The following is a 20,368-nucleotide window of genomic DNA, read 5'->3' on the forward strand; positions in this document are numbered from 1 at the left end:
AAATTGTGTACACGCGACTTTCCTTTTGTTTCCGCATGCGAATAATTTGTTACAATTTTGCACATTTTCAGGTCATTCCTAAACAATTTAACCACAAATGTCACTTTTTTGCGTTTCATCATGATTTTGTATTCACTTCAAAGTTGAATTTTGCTTCAAAGCACTTTTGAAAAATGTTTCCTTCACATTTTCTTTGTTGTAATAATAATCTAAAATTAATTATCACTTTTTGTTGTAAAAATTACACGTCACCATTATGATTTATTGATGCTAATTGCTGAATAAATAGTTGGCAAGTTGACTTTTTAGATGTGTTAATTTATTTTTCTTACAAAATTTTAATCAAATAAATTTTCACAGTTTCCAGTTTCCGCAGTTCTTATCAAAAAAAAATGTATCAAAGTCCATTGACTTGAAAAACAAAAATGGGTGTGACAGAGGCTCGTTCTCATCTTGTTTTTCAAAATTTAAATAAAATTTGTTAATTTATTTTTCAACCTTGCATGAATGCTGAAAAGAGAATAGACTATTCGAGAACTGAATTTGCATATTACCCAAAAAAACAAAAATACTGAACAAACAAACAAACTAATAAATAGAAAAATCATAATGGAAATGTACAAGGCATATTTTTTGAAAAAAATAAGTCTTAAACCGGTTAATCACAATGTTTAGTGGTCGGTTAATACAGGTCTTATGAAACCCTTTCGCGTGTACAATACACGGAGAAAATCTTGTGTTTATTAAATTTAGTTTAAAAAATAAATTAAATTAAATTTTAAAAACTTAATTAATTAATTAAATTAAAAATAAAAAGTTTAAAAATTTTATATTGATTTAAATTTTTTAATTTAAAAAATTATTTATAATAATTAAATTAATTTAAATTATTTTAATTTAAAATAAATTAAAATTAAAATTTTATTTTTTTTTTTAATTAAATAAATTATTATTTTAATTAATTAATTTTATTATTTTTAATTATTTTATATTAATTTATTAATTTATGAAAAAAAAACTTTGTAAAAATTTGTTCTTAAAACTTATTTATTTTTACTCTTTAAAGTATGAAAAAAATTTAAAAAGGAAATAATTAAAACTTTAATGATTTATTTTAAATTTTATACAATTTTCGGAATTAATTCGGAATTTATTTTCGCAAATCTCATTTAAAAAATTAAAAAATCTTGTAAAATATCTATAAAATATTGAATTGTCGCAAAATATCCAAAAATCAATAAAAACAATATTTTCTCCGTGTGGGGTATTAACCTGTGTACTCCCACTACAGTAAAACATTCGCATCAACAAGACTATCTTAACGGTCATACCGCGTTCATAATTTAAAAATGCTTTACGAATTTCGTCAAAAGTCCTTCCGTATAAAAAAAATTTGAAATTTTTCGTCAAAATGTAACTTTTCAACTAAAAAACTCTTATTTAGTTTTCGCACAAAATTTTTTAATTTTGCAAAAAATACGCTGACGTCTCACTTTCAAATAAAGCAGACAAGCTTTGACGTCACACGATTTTGTTTTGATGCAAACAAACAAAAATGTTTTTTTATGAATATGTTCTTCACACGTTTCCTGATATACACGAGAAATCGTATGATGGAAAATTTCGACGTACCGCTGAGTCAAAGAGAACGGACCAATCGAAGGAATGCCGTATACAGTACGGTATGATGTAATACTGGCAATTTTTCTTGTTCTTTTTTGTGTCGAATTTAACAAAAAGTGGTAAAAAATAATATCAGTCACTTTTGGGATCGCACACAGATCAGACGTGAAAAAGCTAAACTCGCAGCGTAGTTTTAGAATTTTAAATTTAAAAAAATTAAACTTTTGAAATATAAATTGAGAAAAACATGAGGGAAATATTCACAGTTTGGAGTCCCAAAGCAGAAAAAAGCCCCGTATTGGATGAAAGAGAACGCGCGCAACGCATTCGTTTACTCAGGGCCATGATTGAAAGTAATGAACTGCGATGCCTTTTACTTCATGAACGTCATTAATAATTTTTATTGTTTTTTTTTTCAGACAGTGAGCTCAATGGACAAATCGAAACGAAAGACATCATCATGATCTCGTGCCTCCATTCGCGTGACTGGGATGTTGAAGCCGCATTCAAACGTTTAACGAAATTCCTGAAGTTCAGAGAGGAGTTTCCCGATTGTGTGATTCACGAACATCCAAAGGCCTACGAACACTTGCTCCGGAAAAATATGTCAACAATGCTCGAAAATCGCGATAAAAATGGACGACGGATTTATTTGATCAACGTGAGTAAAAATGGCCCGGAGAACGACTTGAGTATCGCCAATGCGCTCCAAATTCACAATGCTTGGCTCGAAATGGTCTTGTATGAACCCGAAACCATCGTGAATGGCGTTTCAATTATTTTGGACATGAAAGAGTGAGATTTTTAAAAATTTTTTAAGAATTTCCGAAACTTAAATTGATTTTTTTTAGTGTTACTTGGAGTTTTATTCGTTGGTTCACATCAAGTATGGCGAGTATGGCATCGAAATTGGCTGGAATAGCTGCTTTACGTCATTTGTCGATTCATGTTATAAACACAAACTCCGCAACAGCAACTTTGGCCAATTGTGTGTTGCCCTTCACTGGACAAAGAATCCGAAACTTGATTCGAGTTCATTACAATTTGAAGACGTTGCATGACGAATTGGGAAGAGAATGTCTGCCTTCGATATACGGAGGACCCGAAACCAATATTTTAGATTATAAGAAATTACGCGACGATTTGTATATGGTTTTTAATAAACATCCCCGAAGATGCTTCCAAAGAATGAAATGCGAACCAGAACTGATAGTTAGAACAATATTACACGATTACCGAGGGAGATAATTTAAAATTTAATTTAGTTAGATTTTTTAAAATTATTTTATAAAAATAGTTAAAAAATTGATAAAAATTGCTTTCATAAAATTAAATAAATAATTAAATTATTATCGTTTTTAATTTATTATTTTATTAAATTTGAACAAATTTTTAATTTAAATGATATAAAAAAAATAAATGCACCAAATAACGGTACAAAACGACAAAATTTTAATTTATAAAGGGTTTTAATTAAGTGTGAAGGTCGAATCCACGTCGCGTCAAATTCTAGAAAAATCTTCGAACAGATGAACAAAACAAAAAAACCGATAAAAATCATGTGTCTGTGAAAGTAGCTACGCAAAAAATAAAAAAAATAGAATATTCAAAACTAAAAACAGGTTTGCCGACTTCTCCGACATTCATTTCTTTGGATTTTGGACTGTTTAGTCATTCATTAAAAATCATCTTCTACCACATCGAAGGCAGATTGATGAATTTTAATGAAGTTGACCCATTAATAAAATCTCGTGCTCTTTCAGTTTCGTCGCGTGCTTGGAACTGTCAAGAGCCTTTATAAAATTTTTCTTTAAAAAAAATTAATTTTAACATTTTTTATATTTAATTTTAGGTTTTTAATTAAAATTACACAAAATTTGATAAAAATAAAAGCTTATCTTAATTTTTTCTTAAAAATAAAAAAAATCATCGTTTCTCGAGTTTTACATTGATGCCTGGATAAGGTCTTGCCACGATTTCCCTGCATGTCTGAACTTTATCCAAGGAGTCAACCGCCGTCATTTTGTAATTTCTGCAAAGTGTGGCAAGTGTAATTTTCATCAAATTCATTGCAAACCTCTGTCCAATGCAGCTTCTGTGCGATCCAGAGAACGGAATGAACGAATAAGGATGAATTTTGCCCGAGTTTTCCGGCAAAAATCTATCGGGAATGAATTTTTCGGGATTCGGAAAGTACTTTTCCTCTCGATGAACCTGATAAATGTGAACAGTTAACATGCATCCAGCTGGAACGGTGTAACCCCCAAGTTCAATGTCTTCTTTTAGTCCTCTTGAGGTTCCGACGACTGATGGTTGAAGGCGTAGCTAAATTAAAATTTGTCTGTAAATCGCTTGAAAATTGTAAAAACAAGTCAATTTCTTACACATTCTTTCATTACAGCTTCTAAATATTCCATTTGTCGCAAGTCTTGTTGTGTTGGAGGAGACTTATCGTTGCCAAAGAGCGAAATTTGTTCTTCGTAAATTCTTTCTTGCACTTCCGGGTGGTTGCCAATCAGTAAAGCCATCCAAGAGAGAGCTGTTGCTGTAGTATCGTGTCCCTATAAAGGAATTTTTATTAAAATTCAGCTTCAAAATTGAATTTTCCAAGCACTTACGGCAAAAATGAAGGTATCAACTTCTTCCCGAATAGCTTTATCAGTCAAATATGGCTTTGTTTGACTTTCCCGCAAAAGAAGATCCAAGAAACATGGCTGTTCGCCACTATTTCGAGAGACATTGTTGTTGGCATCTACTTGAAAAAGCTCACGACGTCTGTTGTTAATGATATTGTTCGAATAATCATGCAGAATTTTGAGTTGTTTCTTCGCTTGACGTCCCAACGGGCTGATACTGAACAAGAAATCGTTGTGCAAGAGAGGATTTGAGGCGCGTTTTGCTCCAAGTATACCATATCTGAAAGAAAATTTGGTTTTCAAGAGTTTGAATAAGAATTTTTTTAATTCTTACTCTTCAGCAGCCTTCAAATATTCATTTTCATAGTCTTTTTGGATGTTTGGCGAGACACCGAAAGCCGTTTCTGTCGAAAAAATACTTAAAAATTTGTTTTTAAAGGAAAAATTTAATGAAACTCACCAAGAATCGCGTCAAAAGTCAATCGATAAAAATATTTGTCGATGTCAAATGCCTCGCCATCACATTTTTCATCAAGTACTTCACAAAAAATCCTCGCCTTGTTCTGGAAAATCTCACAATATCGCGTCAAAATGTCGAAATAAAATGTTGTCGTGATGAGTCTGCGATGATGAAACCATTTTTTGATATCCGACGTGACGATCAGACCATCGCCGATCCACGGTTCAAGCAAAATTCGATAAATTTCCGACTTTGTCATTGCTGCCTTTGACGTCAGAACTTGTTGTGCCAATTCTGCGGTATTTACTCTCACTTCGGCATACGGTCCAAGCCATGCAGAATTGATGCCGCCTTCGTAAAATTTTGGTCTAGCTAATGCAATGTCAATAATGTCTTGTGGTTTTGCTTTGAATGCAATCCATGTCGAGCCAATGAACGGATATGAAGGTAAGCCCGGTATTTTGTTGATTAATTTGATGAATCTCCATCGTTTTAGCATCCATTCAATTACGGGTTTGAGTACCAAGAGACCCAGAATCGTACGAATTGCTAACGAAACAAGTGAAATTGTTGACATTTTTCTGCCCGCACGCCCTTTTTGGTTGAAGTATAACAATGAACTGAAGATTTTTGCTTTACTTTGTTATATTTTTTTGGGTGAATCTTTGCGGATTCAGGTCAACTATTGTCTGTACCGTTGAATTTGAATGTAAATTTAGCAATTTTATCAACTAATAATTTGCAGTTTGTTTCAACCTGAGGTTCACATTTGCTTCAAATGGTTATTTTTTGGCATAAAATTCATCATGTAATATTGTAACTTTTTTTTATCAATATTTTAACATCGAAACCAATACAAGCACATGGGTATATCTTTAAATTAATATGTAAAACATAATTATGAAATAGAAATTAGGAAAGTTGAATAAGTAAAAGATTTTCGCATTATTTTCAATTTTAATTTTTTTTTATAATTATTTTTTAATTTATGCTTACCTAAATAAAAATTTTTAAATAAATTTTATATATATATTTTTTAACATTTTTCCTTAAGTAATTTTTTAAATAAATTATTTTAGTTAGAAAAATATTATCCAGTAAAAAAAATTAAAATGCAAACATTTTTGCTTGTCATGTTGTCATCAAGTGCAAAAAAAAATTATTTTGAAAATTTCCAAACTAAGACAAAATCGTAGTTAATGCAAAAAAAAATTATAATATTTTTATACCTGAATCAAATTTTTCTTCGTTTGCACACCCACTTCATTATGTATTATCGCATTCACAAGGTCATTATTAAACGGTCATTGTTCCCAATTTTCTAAAATTATTTATTTTTTTTATTTTAAAATTATTTTTTTTTTATTTTCCCTTAAAAATTTTAAATAAATTTTAAAAATGAATTAAATTAAATTATTTAAATTAATAAATTAAATGATTAATTATTAATTAAATTATATTTTAAATTAAATTTCATATAATGACAATTTTTTTTATTTTTTTATTTTTCTTTTTTTTTTGTTTTTTTTTTTTTGTAAAAAATAATAGATTTACTTATTGATTATTTTTTTTTATCTGTTACACATATTGACAGTTTTCGATCCAAATTATACAAATACATGTTGAAATGTACACAATCCTAAATGATGCAACATTGGCGAAATTTTTAATTTAGTTTTGTGTCAAGTTTAACAAAAATTTGTGAAAAAGCGATATCAGTCACTATTTGAATCGCACACTAATAAGACGTGTGGAGCAAAAGAGGATCAACAACAACAAAAATGTTCAAAGTGTGGAATCCTAAATCAGAAAAATGTCCTTCGCTGGATGAAACAGAAAGATCACGACGTATAAATTTGTTCAGGAGCAAGATTGAAAGTAATAACCTGCAATGTCTTTTACTTCATGAACGTCATTAACAATTTTTTTTGTTTTTTTTCAGACAGTGAGCTCAATGGAAAAATCGAAACGAAAGACATCATCATGATCTCGTGCCTCCATTCGCGTGATTGGGATGTTGAAGCCGCATTCAAACGTTTAACGAAATTCCTGAAGTTCAGAGAGGAGTTTCCCGATTGTGTGATTCACGAACATCCAAAGGCCTACGAACACTTGCTCCGGAAAAATATGTCAACAATGCTCGAAAATCGCGATAAAAATGGACGACGGATTTATTTGATCAACGTGAGTAAAAATGGCCCGGAGAACGACTTGAGTATCGCCAATGCGCTCCAAATTCACAATGCTTGGCTCGAAATGGTCTTGTATGAACCCGAAACCATCGTGAATGGCGTTTCAATTATTTTGGACATGAAAGAGTGAGATTTTCAAATTTTTTTTAAGAATTTCTGAAACTTAAATTGAATTTTTTTAGTGTTACTTGGAGTTTTATTCGTTGGTTCACATCAAGTATGGCGAGTATGGCATCGAAATTGGCTGGAATAGCTGCTTTACGTCATTTGTCGATTCATGTTATAAACACAAACTCCGCAACAGCAACTTTGGCCAATTGTGTGTTGCCCTTCACTGGACAAAGAATCCGAAATCTGATTCGAGTTCATAACAATTTGAAGACTTTGCACGACGAATTGGGAAGAGAATGTCTGCCTTCGATATACGGAGGACCCGAAACCAATATTTTAGATTATAAAAAAATTCTCGAGAACATGTACGTGACTTTCAACACACATCCCAAAAAATGCATGCAAAGAATGAAATGCGAACCCGAAGTCATCCTAAAAACAAATTTGCACGAATATCGAGGCAGATAACAAAAAAATTTGCTTAATTTATAAATTTATTAAAATGAATAAAAAATATTTAAAAAAAATGTGAAATTGACTCAATTTGATGTGGGTCAAGGAAAAATTTGTTTAAAAAAATTGCAAAAAAAAAATATTCAAATTTTTTTCAAAAAAATGCAAAAACAAATAAAATTTGAATCAACGTTTGTTAAATACCTGCGCGATAAATTCATAAAAAACGCGACATGACATAATCTTGACCTAGAAAAGGGTTTTAAAAGTGTGTGAAGGTCAAGTCCAAACTAGTTCTAGAAGAATCTTCACATAAAAAAAATTAATGATCAAAACAAAACAACAAAAATCATTTGTGTGAAAGTAGCTACGTAAAACAATAAAAAAAATTAATAGAAACATAAGATTCAAAAAAAGTAAAAACAGGTTTCCTGTCTACTCCGACATTCATTTCTTTTGATTTTGGACTGTTTAGTCATTCATATACACTATTTTTTGCCGTAACAGATCGAATTATGCGATATAAAGTTATTTTTGGTAAATTTTTCGTCAAGTTAACCCATTGAACGGCACCGGAATCACTGATAATGTTCCATTTTGTCTCGATTAAAATGTATAGGAATTGACTTAGAAGTGAGTTCTATGAAAAATAAATTGATTTTAATGGATTTTAAAAATACGTTCAACGGACTTCAAAGTCTGTCTGTGAAAATAAAAGTTTTTTGATAAAAAAAAAATCGAAAAGTTACTGAGATCACTAAAAAAATTTTTTTATTTAAAACAAATAAAAATAAATTTTTATAAAAAATAATAAAATATATAAAAAAAAAATAAAAAATATTTTTGATAAATATTAATTTTAAATAAAATAATTTAATTTTTTAATTTAAAAAATTAAATAAAAAAAATTATTTAAATTTTTAATTTATTTTTAAATTAAATTTTAAAATTTCGAAAAATATCACAAAAGGCGCTTAAGTATTCAGTTCCTCAGCACGATGAAAATTTTAACTTTTTTTCTTGTGTGAGTAACAAATCACCATCGGAACTAAGAGAATTTGAAATTCATAAAAAAATAGACAAACAAAAAATTTCTTCTCTCTTCAGTTCCTTCGTGCGCGTGAATTAGTCAAGTGCTTTATTTAATCTTTTTTTTTTTTGGCAACACTTAACGAGTTTAAAAAACTCAAAACGCAATGGATTCTTCAATTGTGGATTTTTATAAAAACAAATCTGTAAGTAACATTCGGCATAAAATTATTTAACATTTAATATTTTTTTATTTTTTTTAGGTCTTACTCACAGGTTTTACAGGCTTCGTTGGGCAAATTATAACGGAAAAACTTTTGCGATGCTGCGATTTGAAAAACCTCTACGTCTTGGTTAGAAGTAAAAAAGGAAAGTCGTGGCAAAGTCGCGTTTATGAAACATTCAAAGATCCCGTTAGTAAATTTTGTTTGTGAATTTTTTAAAAATAAAAGTGAAACTTTTTGTGTTTTTTTGCAGCTTTTTGATCGACTTCGCAAAGAAAAGCCGGATTTTACGGAACGGGTCATCGGCGTTGTTGGCGATTGTGGATCATTCAAGTGAGTATTTTCATAAATTTTAATTTTTTCCTAAAATTTTCTTATTTTTTTTAGTCTTGGTTTGAATCACGAGGATGTAAAGACACTTCTAGATAATGTCAATGTTGTCATCCATGCCGCTGCGATCGTTAAATTTGACGACACACTCACGAATGCGATCAAAGTGAATGTAAAGGCAACAAAATGTCTCCTTGATATTTCCACGGAAATGCGGCATCTTCAAGCTTTTGTGTATGTTTCGACTGCTTATTCGAATTGCAATCAAAAGGGATCCATCGAAGAAACTTTCTACAAGCCCAAGATTTCGGGCAACGATATGTTAAATTTGTTGGAATTTATGGATGAAAGTCTTCTGAACGACATTACGCCAGATTTATTAGGTGATTTTCCAAACACTTACACTTTCAGCAAGCATCTCGCTGAGGATTTGGTCCGAAGTTACGAAGGAAAGTTGCCGCTTGTCGTTTTCCGACCGGGAATTGTCATGGCGTCGTTCAAAGAACCCGTCACCGGATGGATAAACAACTATTACGGACCCATTGGCTTGATGTATGGCATTTCGACGGGCGGCATTCACGTTTTTCGCCTTAAACTCGAAACTAATGCGGAAATGGTGCCCGTTGATATGGTCGTTTCGTGTATCTTGGCATCCGCATGGGATATCGGAAGGAACTCGTATCAATCGATTCCGGTATACAATTTTGTGCCATCACGCAAAAATCGCTTGACATGGGGACAATTTTTGGAAGAAAACTTTGCAGCTGCCGAAACGTTCCCCAATTCGAAGGCTTATTGGTATTTCGCGTTCGAAACGGTGGAAGATAAAATCAAATACTCCATCTTGCATTTCTTTTATCACACATTACCGGGACACATTGTTGACTTTTTCCTGCAATTCACCAACACGAAATTCAGGCTGAGCAGAACTTACAAGCTGATCAACAAATTGAGCTCTGCTTTGGAACATTTTGTCTTCAACAGTTGGAATTTTGAGCATAATAACGTAACTGTAAGTAAAATTTTGATTGAATTTTGTGTAAAAAATTAAAATTGAAAATAAATTTTAGGAATTATGGAAGAAAATGAACGCAGTTGATCAGGAAAAATTTTTCTTCGACATGGAACAACTCAATTGGAAAGATTTTCATACCGAATCTCTTCGTGGTATGCGATATTTCATTGCAAAAGATGATCCCTCAACCATTCCATATGCTTTAAAACGTCATAAAGTCCTCAAAGTTGTTCATTATGTTGTCACCTACAGCATCAAAGGGGTCGCTTTGTATCTTCTTGCCATGTTGTTCCTCTGGATTTACACTTCCGTCATATTTCCAATGTTCAATTGATTTTTTCGTGAAAAAAACTAATTTATTTTATTTATTGCTGCAAAAATTGTTATGGGAATAAAAGCTTAGCTTAAAAGTTGCATTAAATGCATAGATTCTTTGTTTTATTTTAAAAATTTAAAATTTTTTTTTATAGAATTTTAGTTTATATTCAAGAATGCCTAACGTAATTGGCACAATTTTTCTTTGTCAGCTCTAATATTTTATGAAAAGTTAATCTGACTTGAAAATTTTTCATTTAAAAATGAATAAAATTAAGCAAAAAATTTTATTTTTTAAAAAAATGTTTATCTTCAAAAAAATTACTAAAATTAGGTATGTTTAAATTTGTTTTTACTCATTTTAACTCAATATCTCAAAATTAATAAAAAATTATTACTTAATTTTAATTAATTTTATTGAGTTTTAATAAGATTTTTTAACAAAATCGAGTTTAAATTCTAATTTTATTTTATTTTTGTAACATACATTTTTACTACTTTTTTATTGCAATTTTAATCGCATAAAATTTTCATTGTTTTATTCGCACTTTTTTATTGCAATTTTGGCAACTTATACCAATCGATCATTTTTATCAAAAAAAAAAAAATTTTTTTTTTTTTAATGAATCAGGTAAAAATGTTTCATTCAATAAAACTCGTTTGAATTTGCTTGTTTCATTATGCAAATTTCCCACAAATATCAAACGATTATTTGGGTTAAAGAAATTTCAATACCACATTTTTTTATTGAAGAGGCATTTTGACTATGATATGCTTGTAAAGTTAAGCTTTACTAATTTTTTTTTAATAAAATAATTTTTTCTTTAATATTTTTTTTTTAAATTCTTGACTTTTATGGTTTGTAAACTTTTAAAAATTCTTTAAAAAAAATTATTTTAAAAGACAATTCAAAATTTTACTGAAAAATTGTTACAAAAACCTGTTTTTAGTCGTAATCAGTCAGTGTGTTAACGAAACGAGGGTAAATGTGTGCTTGTGACGAAAAGACAAAGCAAAAATATGCCGCGACGTACATCGTTATGTCACTTGTATGATGTTACATATGCCAAAAAATTTTTAAAAAGACAAATTTTTATATAAAAAAAATATTTTTGCTCAAAAATCGGTCCTAACGTTATAAATAGGAGATGAATTCAAAAAAGAAATCATTTGTTCGTCATCGGTCGACCCTTAAACGTTAAAATATTCAAACGAGACGTGAAAAAAAATGGAGCGCAATATGGAATTTTCCATGGAAGAAGTTAGCTCGAAATATCTCAAGTTCAGAAGTGATCTAAAGTACTACAAATACAAGTGGGTTTCGCCGCCAAAAACTCCCCTTGGTCCGGATTACGATTTCCAAGGCTTCTGCATGCCCGAAACGCACAAACAATACGCAAAAATGATTCGCGAGTTCAAAATTCGTCCCGATGACGTTTTCGTGTGTGGTTATCCGAAATCGGGCACAAGTTGGTTGCAAGAAATGGTTTGGCTTTTGGGCAACGATTTAAACTACAGAAAAGCAGAGAAAATTTCGCAAATGTTTCGTTTCCCATTGTTGGAACTTGCATCAAATTTACCGGTTGATCAATCCATTTCTGTCGTTCTCGATCAAATAGACTTGATTCCGTCGCCGCGTTTCATCAAATCGCATCTACCCGTGGGACATCTTCCCGAAGAGCTGTGGAGTGTCAAACCGAAAATCATTCAAATCCAGCGGAATTCAAAAGATGCTGCTGTTTCGTTGTTACATCACTATCGGAGTTTGCACGCTTTTAACGGGACCAAAGACGAATTTTTCAACTTGTATCTCGAAGGAAACGTTTATTACGGGCCTCTCGTGAACTACATCAACGAATTCGACAAGCTACGTGATCAGTCGAACATTTTGTTCATCAACTACGAAGACATGAAACGCGATCTGAAGAAAGTCATCAGAAGCACGGCAGATTTTCTCGGCAAAACGATCAACGCGGAACAAGTTGACGAGTTGTATCAGTATTTGCAACCGGAGTCAATGCGGAAGAACAAGGCGTGTAATCAAGAGGATATGCTGTTTGTGTGTTCGACTGTTTGTCATTCGCTTTTGGATCCGGATTTTATTTTCATACGAAAAGCCACAACGGACACGTACAAAGACGAAATGTCGCAACAGTTTATCGAAAAATTTGAAGAGCAAATTGAGCGGAAAATTGAACGACTGAGTGTTAAGGAAGAAATTATTGGAAAACGTTTAAAGGACTTCAGCATAAGTTGTGAAGAACGATAAATTGACAGCAAGAAAATTTTATTTATTCATAAATTTAGATGATAAAATAGGTGTAGTTAGGATAAAAAATTACTCGTTAGGACAAAAAATATTTTTAAATTAAAAAAGGTGCCGATTTCTCTAATTTTTTCCGTTTTTAGAAGATTTTCATGAAAATTTGAAAGTGAACTAAAAATTTCTTTGAATATCCAAATTGTTATAAAATAAAATTGATTTATTTTGAATTCATGTAGTTCATTTTCTGTTAGAAGCTCGTTTCAAGAATTATTTGTTTTTAATTAAACATTAGGCCGAAACAATAATTGAAAATGTTTTTGGGAGTTCATTGGGGGAATTTGTATCTTTGGGACAAATGTAAAAAATTATATTTTGTTTTAGATTTTTGTAAGTATATTTTATTCCGTTTATTAATTTTTTTAGTTTTAAATTTTAATTTTTTGATTTTTCAGGTTTTCAATTGGAAGATCAATTTTTTTATGTCTTTTCAGGATATACCTGAAATGCAAATTATATTATATGTCTTAACATTAATTCAGGCAGACAATCGACACAGAGCAGAAACCTTTTATTTTTCTTAAAATATTTGGAGTGCAGAATGAAATTTGCTTTGAAAAACTTTATTAATTTAAAAAAAAGTGTTATAAACGTTGATGAACGCACACTTATGACAAAAAAGTTCTGAGATCGGAACCATTTCACTAACTAAAAGAAAGCCTTAATAAAATTTTATAAAAAAGATGGAGAAGAAATTTAAAGATGGAAAAAATTTATTTGTGGATGTTCAAAATGTAACGAGGCATTTTACAAATTATAAACAAATTGCGAACACATTTTTGTCTTTTCTAATAAACTTAATCGAAAACACAGTCAACTACCGTCATAAATGTTCCTTGTGTAATCTTTCTTAAAATTAATCTTTCGTGTACTGAACTTTAAAAGCCATACGCATCGTTTAATTTGATATCTGCTTCTGGAGGCTCTTAAGTAAGCTATTAAAATGTGTTTCTATTGTCTTATAGAAGGTTTACAATCGCAAAAATTAGAACAAATTGGAGTAACTTGTGGCAAATTTTAAAAATTCTTTAAATATCGCGCGTAAATTTCATTACATATCATAATTATTTTCATGTTAGCAAAAAATGTTAAAAGTCAATTGATTGAATAGTTATGGGTCCTACGAAATCTACGGGTCCTACGTCTAAAAAATCGAAAACATTTTTGATTATTGTACCGGCCTTACGACAAAAGTTGTTTAGAATTTTAAAAATATGCTAAAAGAAACATGTTTTTCTGCAAATTTTTTTTTATTAATTTACGTTTTTATCTACGTCAAAAATTTTGAATAATTTTTACGCATTTTTAAGTGAGATCAAACAAAACCAAACAAACAAAGCAATTATTTGTTTTGTCGCACAACGTGCTTAACCCTGAACCATTAACGCTCATCATTATCGTATTAACGCTTTTATTTGTTTCGAGATTAAACAAACATTACCTACTGAGTGTGAAACAAACTGCTTTAAAGTATATTACTCACTTAGACATAGCTTTATTTACCAGTTAGTTACAAATAAACCTTAAAATAAATATTTTTTAAGCATCATTTAGACAGAACTAATCACAAATTTCATTTCTATTTAAAAAAAAGTTAATTTAAACTTAAAAATTATTTTTTTTTTAATCCACATAAATATTCCGCTTTTCAATTTCCACGAGATGTGGCTTTGTAATGTGCAAATGAACGTCGAATTTCCATTTGATATCTTCCCATTTGAGATGCGTCTTGTACTTGTAAGCCAACAGTAGGTTGATGAGCATCACTTTTAAACTGATCATCGCGTATTTTTGACCTAGATTAGCGTTTAGAATGAGACAAAATAAAGGGTGATGTAATGCATGTCGCGAGAAAAATAAACGAAAAAGTGTGAAAAGTCACATACCAATGCAATTTCTGACACCGATGCTGAATGGAAGATACGCGTACGGATGACGTTTGGCAACGACATCGGGCAGGAACCGATCTGGATTGAACATTTTGCTGTCGTAGCCCCAATTCTCGTAGCGTCGATGAAGGGCAAATAGATTCACGAGGATGTCAACTCCCTTGGGCACAACAAGACCTGGTTCGAGTTCGATATCAGCAAGAGTTTCACGACCAATCACTGTTAAAAATTATTTAAAAATTAAAAAATTATCTTTAAAAGTGATTTTTATAAAAAATTTACTTGGAACTGAGGGACAAAGTCGAAGAGTTTCCTTAATAATCATCTCCAAGTACGTGCATTTTTTGAGACGATCGTAATCGATTTCAAGTTTTTCCGTTCCAAAGACTTCAATTAGCTCGTGCACTGCCTTTTCTTGAATTTCTGGATGGATGGCGAGGAATAAAAGAGCATAACTGACACATAATGCGGTAGTTTCGTTGCCCTATTTCAAAAAAAAATTGTTGAAAAAAATTAAATCAAAGCAAAAATTCGTTACTTACAGCAGAAATTGTTGTAAAAACGTGATCCCGAATCTCATTTTCGTTAAATTGCCTGCCGCCCTCATCTGTCACTTTGAGTAAATGGTCCACAAATATCTGAGGTTTTTTCGAAAATTCACTTTCTTCCTCGTCTTCCACGACATTCGTGTTAATATCCAATTTTTTCTCGATTTCTTGCTTCCGATTATTGATCAGCTCATCTCCAAACTCGACGCACATTTTTCGCACATATTTGTCTTCGTGGTACAATTTGTTCATGCGGAAAATCAAATCCGAGTGAAATTCCAAAGTAAACATGCGAATTGAGACAATTTCGTGTGTTCGCTGGAGATACTTGTTAAATTGATGATTGTTCTCTTGCGCATTGATGTTGACGCCGAACGACGTTGCTGTGAAGAAAAAAAGGTGAGAAAATTTCATAAGTCGTAAAAAATAATTAAATTTCCGAAAATTGTGTAATTTTTTTCAATAGTAATGGATTTTTTTTTTAAATGTCATCATTAATTGAAGGTGAAGTAAGTACCATCTCATGATGTTTGCCGATAAATGAATAGTGACCATCACAGTAAATGTCTGGTAAATGATTTAAAAGTTTTTTTTTAAGAAGAGAAAAAAATGGTAAACATAGGCACAAAAGACGACCTTGAACATGAAAATAAATTGAACATGAAATGTTTGTACAAAATAGTTGATGAAATGATGAATTGTCACTTATTCATTTATTTTTAGAGGTTTATTGCATATGTGAGATTTACATGTCAAAGTAAAAACTTGATGATGAAAAGAAACGTTTTCTAAACGTGACCGAATTGCGTGACATGCATGCAAAATTGATATGATTTAGATGATTGGCCTAGTTTAGATTATTTTTCATTGCGCGAACGAAAAAATATTTTTAAGGAAGTTTGTTTAAAAAAATCTTTTTTGAAAAAAAAAATAAAATTTTTTGAAGGATAATTATTTCTACAATTTTTCATAATTTTTTTTTTGTTTAATTTTTTATATTTTTTATAAAAATAAATTATTTTATTATATTTTCAAATATTTTTTTAATTTAAAATATTTTATTTATTTTTTTTTAATAAAATATAAAAAATAAAAAAAAATAAAAATAATAATAACTTTTTTTAATATTTAAAAAAAAATATTTTATGAATAATCTTGAAAATTTAAACAAATTTATAATTTAAAAATGACGAAAAATATAAAATATTAATTAAATTAATTTTTTTTAATATGTAAAAATTTAAAGTAATAATTCATAAAAATTAATTTTTCACAAAATTAATTTTTAAAAAATATCAATAATGCTGAAAACTCACCACAAATGCTATCCAACGTCGCTTTAACTGCATATTCCAACAAATTAAACTCGCCTTTTCCCAAATTATGTCCAATATGACGCACAAATTCCTTACTTCCTTCATGGAAAATTGGAATAAAATTCTGAAGGGACTTTAGAGTAAATGCACTGTTCAATAATTTTCGATGCACTTTCCATGTTTTAACATCAGCTGTCACAAGTCCTGATCCCCAACCGAAGAACCTTTTAAAAATTTTATTTTTTTTTTCACTTTTTCTAATTTTATTTTATTTATATTTTAGCACAAACCTGTAACCTGTCGGTTTCTTCAAACACTGAGATGCATTGTAGATTTTTTGAATGTAATCCGGATTGTGAATGTATAATTTGAGCGCTACTGGCCCGAACCAACATGCACCGATGCTTGGATATTTTTCCGCATATTCCAGTAATTTATTGCACTTTTCTAAATTTAGAAATATTTTTTTTTTAATAAAAAATTATTTAATAATTTTTTTTAATTTTTTTAGCACCTTCTCTATTTAATGCATGAAATTCTGTGGCAATTCCTAAAATGGGTATTCCTTTGGGACCGGGAAGCTTGTCGGCGAATCTGTACATCCATCGGACATTTATGTAGTATAAAAGTGCGTAGAAAAATAACACGAAACTTGTGAGCACGAAAATGAACATTTTTTTGGTTTTTTTCCACTCCCAAAAAAATTTTTTTATTATAATTTTAATTTATCGAGTGGTTGAATTGCTTTGAACTCCGAAATAATTTAAAATTATGTTTTCAATTAAATTTCAACTGAATCCGGTAACGAGCGCCAACTAACTAAAGGCGTTCTCATAAGTGTTCAAATATTTTATACTACACGAAATTTTGAAGCATTGTTTACTTTTTACACGAAGTGCTTCTCGTACGACTATTTTCCGTTGTGTTAATTGCTCTTCGGAGGCAATTCGTTTGCAGGAGTTGCTTTCGTGTCTCTCCTCTACGCTGTCTGGACTGAGAATGACAAAATTTGTGATAATTCGATTAAAACTGGAAATTTAGAAACCTGATGACTTCTTATTTATGCAAATAAATGAGAACGGTAAAAAAATCTTTTCATAAAAAAAAAATTTGCAAGTAATTTTTGCTGAAAAGAGCTCGAATCGAATTTTTCGAGTGTCACTTGAAATTTAGTTGATGTGTCATTAAGTCGTCATAATTCACCCGAAAGACGAATTTGCGTCAGTAATTAAAGAATATTTAGAGACCATTCTTGACTTTTGACAAGTTTCTAAAAAAAAAAATAAAATAAAAAAAAATTATTGAGAATCTTCGAATAGTAATAAAATAAATAAATAATGGAGAAAAAATTAAAAGTTGAAAAAAAACGTCAAACGAGACCAAAAGACGTCATTTTTAGAATTTCTAGAATCTAGTTTTTTTATTGGAAGAAAAAAATTATAAAAGTCTCGTGAAAATAAAAATTTCTTTTTGATCACCTTGAACTCCTGAACATCAATAAAGTCTTTTAAAGGTTACACGTGGTTTAAATCACGAGAATACTTACTCAATAAATCGCTAATCATTGCGCTATAATTAGTTATCCATACACTTTATGTAACGTTACAAGTTACAACGCTTGTAAATTTTAATTTCCTATTTTTCTTTTAACTTGTAATTTGTTACAACTGTAAAAAAAAATTTTTTTGGTGTACTACTAAATTTGAAAAATATTGAATGATCATGTTCTTTTGTCAATTTTCCTAAAATTATAATTGAGCAATTTGCGTCATAAATTTTATTCTAGACAGAAATATTTTTTTTTTATATTTATTCCCTAAACGACTTTCAATTGAATCTTAATTTTTTAAATTTTTCTGTTGATATTATTTTGCGACAATGAAGTTCTATTTTTTTGTTCTAAATAGTTCATATAATAAATTAATTTTTTTTAATAATTTTATTCAAAAATTTGATAACAAAAAAGATCTATAAAAAATAAAATTCAAATAATTTTGAAAAAAAATTAAAGAAAATAATAAAATTTTATTATTTAAATATTTATTTTTTTTTAAATATAGGCATTATTTAAATTTTTAATTTAATTTTTGTTTTTAATTTATGTAGTTTATTATTCTTTCATTGTGACAAATATCTGAATTCTAATTTATATTCATTTTTCTGAAAAAATTATTTATTAATTTTTTTTTATTATTTGTAGAAAAGGTGAAGGTTTTAAGTAAATTTATGAGCATACATGGCCAGCGAGAAATATTTAATAAAAATTAAATTATTGGGAAATTTTCTCACAAAACCGCACTAAAGGTCGACTAAATCGACCCAACGCTCAAATTTATCTAAGATTTCTAATTTTTTTTTCATCTTTGAAGACCAAATAATCACAATGCCAATCATTCTTACGAATTAAATTGATAAATTACCTTTAACAAAGCCCTCAGAAACCCAATTTTATTGAAAAATTACTGCAAAAAATCAAACATGTGTACATTTTTTTTTCTATTTTAATTCATAAACATACAAATGAACTCCAAATTGAATGACTTTGAATTTTTTTCTTTAATCTTTTGTGAAGTGACCTAAACATTAACATTTCGTTGATATGTCCGACAATTTTAAGAGAAATATTTTATTCGTTAGGCTCAAAAGTAGGTTTCAGCACCTTTCTTGATTTATGATGATGATTGTAATTATTGCGGTGAAGTTGAAATTTATAACTGTGAAGATTCTCAAGTAAAAAAAGGTCATTCAAGAGAAGTTCTTTAAGCGAATTTTCGATGGAAATCTAACACGTAGGCACGACGAGAGGTCATAATGAGCAAATAATTTAATAAAAAAAAGTTTCAAGTGTTCGAAAACAATAAACTAATGATTTCAGCTTAAGGAATCAAAGTTCATTGCGCAAATCGGTGTGCTTTGATAAAATATTTGCATTACTCAGAACGACAATTAAAACATTATTATTAAGATATTTGCCGTTTTTTCTCTGTTTGTTCAGCTTTGGCCGTACAATAAATCATTTAACTGCGATTTGAATTTGCTTCATTGAAACACGCAATTCAGAGTCAATGTTAAGTTGAATGACAGGTGCGAAAAAGTGACAAATGGAGACGACTGGTCTCATAATTCCCGGATTTAAATTTTTTCTTTAATTTTACTTTTTTTTAAATAAAATTCTGAAATTAATGCCAAATACGGAAAAGAAAATAAATATTTTGAATTTAAATTCGTCAATAAAGTTACAGTCAATTATAGTACCATAAAAAAATTGAAAAAAAAAACAAATATTTGCTCAATTTTTTTGTAAGTAACGCCAAATTGTAATTGGCTCCATTTGAATTTGTTGTGATAAATTAACACATAATTCTTATGGCTTGTATTATGTCATTTTTTCACACGGTTTTTTGATCCTTCATAAGTGTTAAAAAAGCGCGGGAAGAAAATTTTATGCGTTTTATTAAAAAATAACAGAACAGAATTGCAATAATTAATCAATTTTACGACAAAAGACGACTCAGTTCTTGACGAGTGTTTATTTTTGTTTTAAATGTGAATGAACTTTATTGTGTTTGGTTAACATTATTATTCGTTTTTAGTGCTTTTAAGCGTGTTATTTGTCAAAAAAAAATATGAGCGTTGTGCTGATTTGTCAGATGATCGAAGAAGTCAAGTACACAAGTTCCCTTGAATCAGTTCAAATTTGTTTGTGTAGCCTTCAAATGTTGTTTAAATATCAATTATATGTGTTAATGAATGGCTTAGATGGTGTTCAAAATTTAAAGGTACCTTTAGCGGGAAGAAAAAAAAAATAAAAATTGGAAGGAGAGAAGGGCTTGGAATATCAAATGTAAAAATTTAATTAATTTAATTAGCTAAATTTCCACTAAATTTATTTAATTAATTAATA

At 29.6% G+C, this 20,368-nt stretch overlaps 6 protein-coding genes across 6 annotated transcripts; 4 read left to right on the forward strand and 2 right to left on the reverse strand.

Moving 5' to 3' along the window:
- The first annotated feature begins 1,870 nt into the window (after nt 1–1,870).
- On the forward strand, nt 1,871–2,871 carry LOC134837703 (alpha-tocopherol transfer protein-like). The gene is made up of 3 exons (XM_063853090.1): nt 1,871–1,976; nt 2,043–2,418; nt 2,475–2,871. Exons 1-3 carry the CDS (start codon nt 1,871–1,873, stop codon nt 2,869–2,871), a joined length of 879 nt encoding a protein of 292 aa, XP_063709160.1.
- A 678-nt stretch (nt 2,872–3,549) lies between these two features.
- On the reverse strand, nt 3,550–5,296 carry LOC134837704 (cytochrome P450 4C1-like). The gene is made up of 5 exons (XM_063853091.1): nt 4,720–5,296; nt 4,594–4,663; nt 4,242–4,539; nt 4,008–4,184; nt 3,550–3,948 (listed from the first exon to the last, which is right to left on the reverse strand). The coding sequence occupies exons 1-5, from the start codon at nt 5,294–5,296 to the stop codon at nt 3,550–3,552; spliced, it is 1,521 nt and encodes a 506-aa protein (XP_063709161.1).
- Nucleotides 5,297–6,500: 1,204 nt separating this feature from the next.
- Nucleotides 6,501–7,490, forward strand: LOC134837705 (alpha-tocopherol transfer protein-like). Its single transcript, XM_063853092.1, has 3 exons — nt 6,501–6,597; nt 6,662–7,037; nt 7,094–7,490. Exons 1-3 carry the CDS (start codon nt 6,501–6,503, stop codon nt 7,488–7,490), a joined length of 870 nt encoding a protein of 289 aa, XP_063709162.1.
- Nucleotides 7,491–8,671: 1,181 nt separating this feature from the next.
- On the forward strand, nt 8,672–10,407 carry LOC134837707 (fatty acyl-CoA reductase wat-like). Its single transcript, XM_063853093.1, has 5 exons — nt 8,672–8,710; nt 8,768–8,917; nt 8,982–9,061; nt 9,116–10,070; nt 10,129–10,407. The coding sequence occupies exons 1-5, from the start codon at nt 8,672–8,674 to the stop codon at nt 10,405–10,407; spliced, it is 1,503 nt and encodes a 500-aa protein (XP_063709163.1).
- A 1,209-nt stretch (nt 10,408–11,616) lies between these two features.
- On the forward strand, nt 11,617–12,657 carry LOC134837708 (luciferin sulfotransferase-like). The gene has a single exon (XM_063853094.1). It carries the CDS (start codon nt 11,617–11,619, stop codon nt 12,655–12,657), a length of 1,041 nt encoding a protein of 346 aa, XP_063709164.1.
- A 1,552-nt stretch (nt 12,658–14,209) lies between these two features.
- On the reverse strand, nt 14,210–17,191 carry LOC134837709 (cytochrome P450 4c21-like). The gene is made up of 7 exons (XM_063853095.1): nt 16,979–17,191; nt 16,755–16,911; nt 16,465–16,688; nt 15,143–15,531; nt 14,883–15,084; nt 14,598–14,819; nt 14,210–14,507 (listed from the first exon to the last, which is right to left on the reverse strand). Exons 1-7 carry the CDS (start codon nt 17,136–17,138, stop codon nt 14,335–14,337), a joined length of 1,527 nt encoding a protein of 508 aa, XP_063709165.1. The 5' UTR covers nt 17,139–17,191; the 3' UTR covers nt 14,210–14,334.
- Nucleotides 17,192–20,368: the final 3,177 nt, after the last annotated feature.

The sequence above is a fragment of the Culicoides brevitarsis genome, chromosome 1 (assembly GCF_036172545.1).
Source record: "Culicoides brevitarsis isolate CSIRO-B50_1 chromosome 1, AGI_CSIRO_Cbre_v1, whole genome shotgun sequence".
Lineage (NCBI taxonomy): Eukaryota > Metazoa > Arthropoda > Insecta > Diptera > Ceratopogonidae > Culicoides > Culicoides brevitarsis.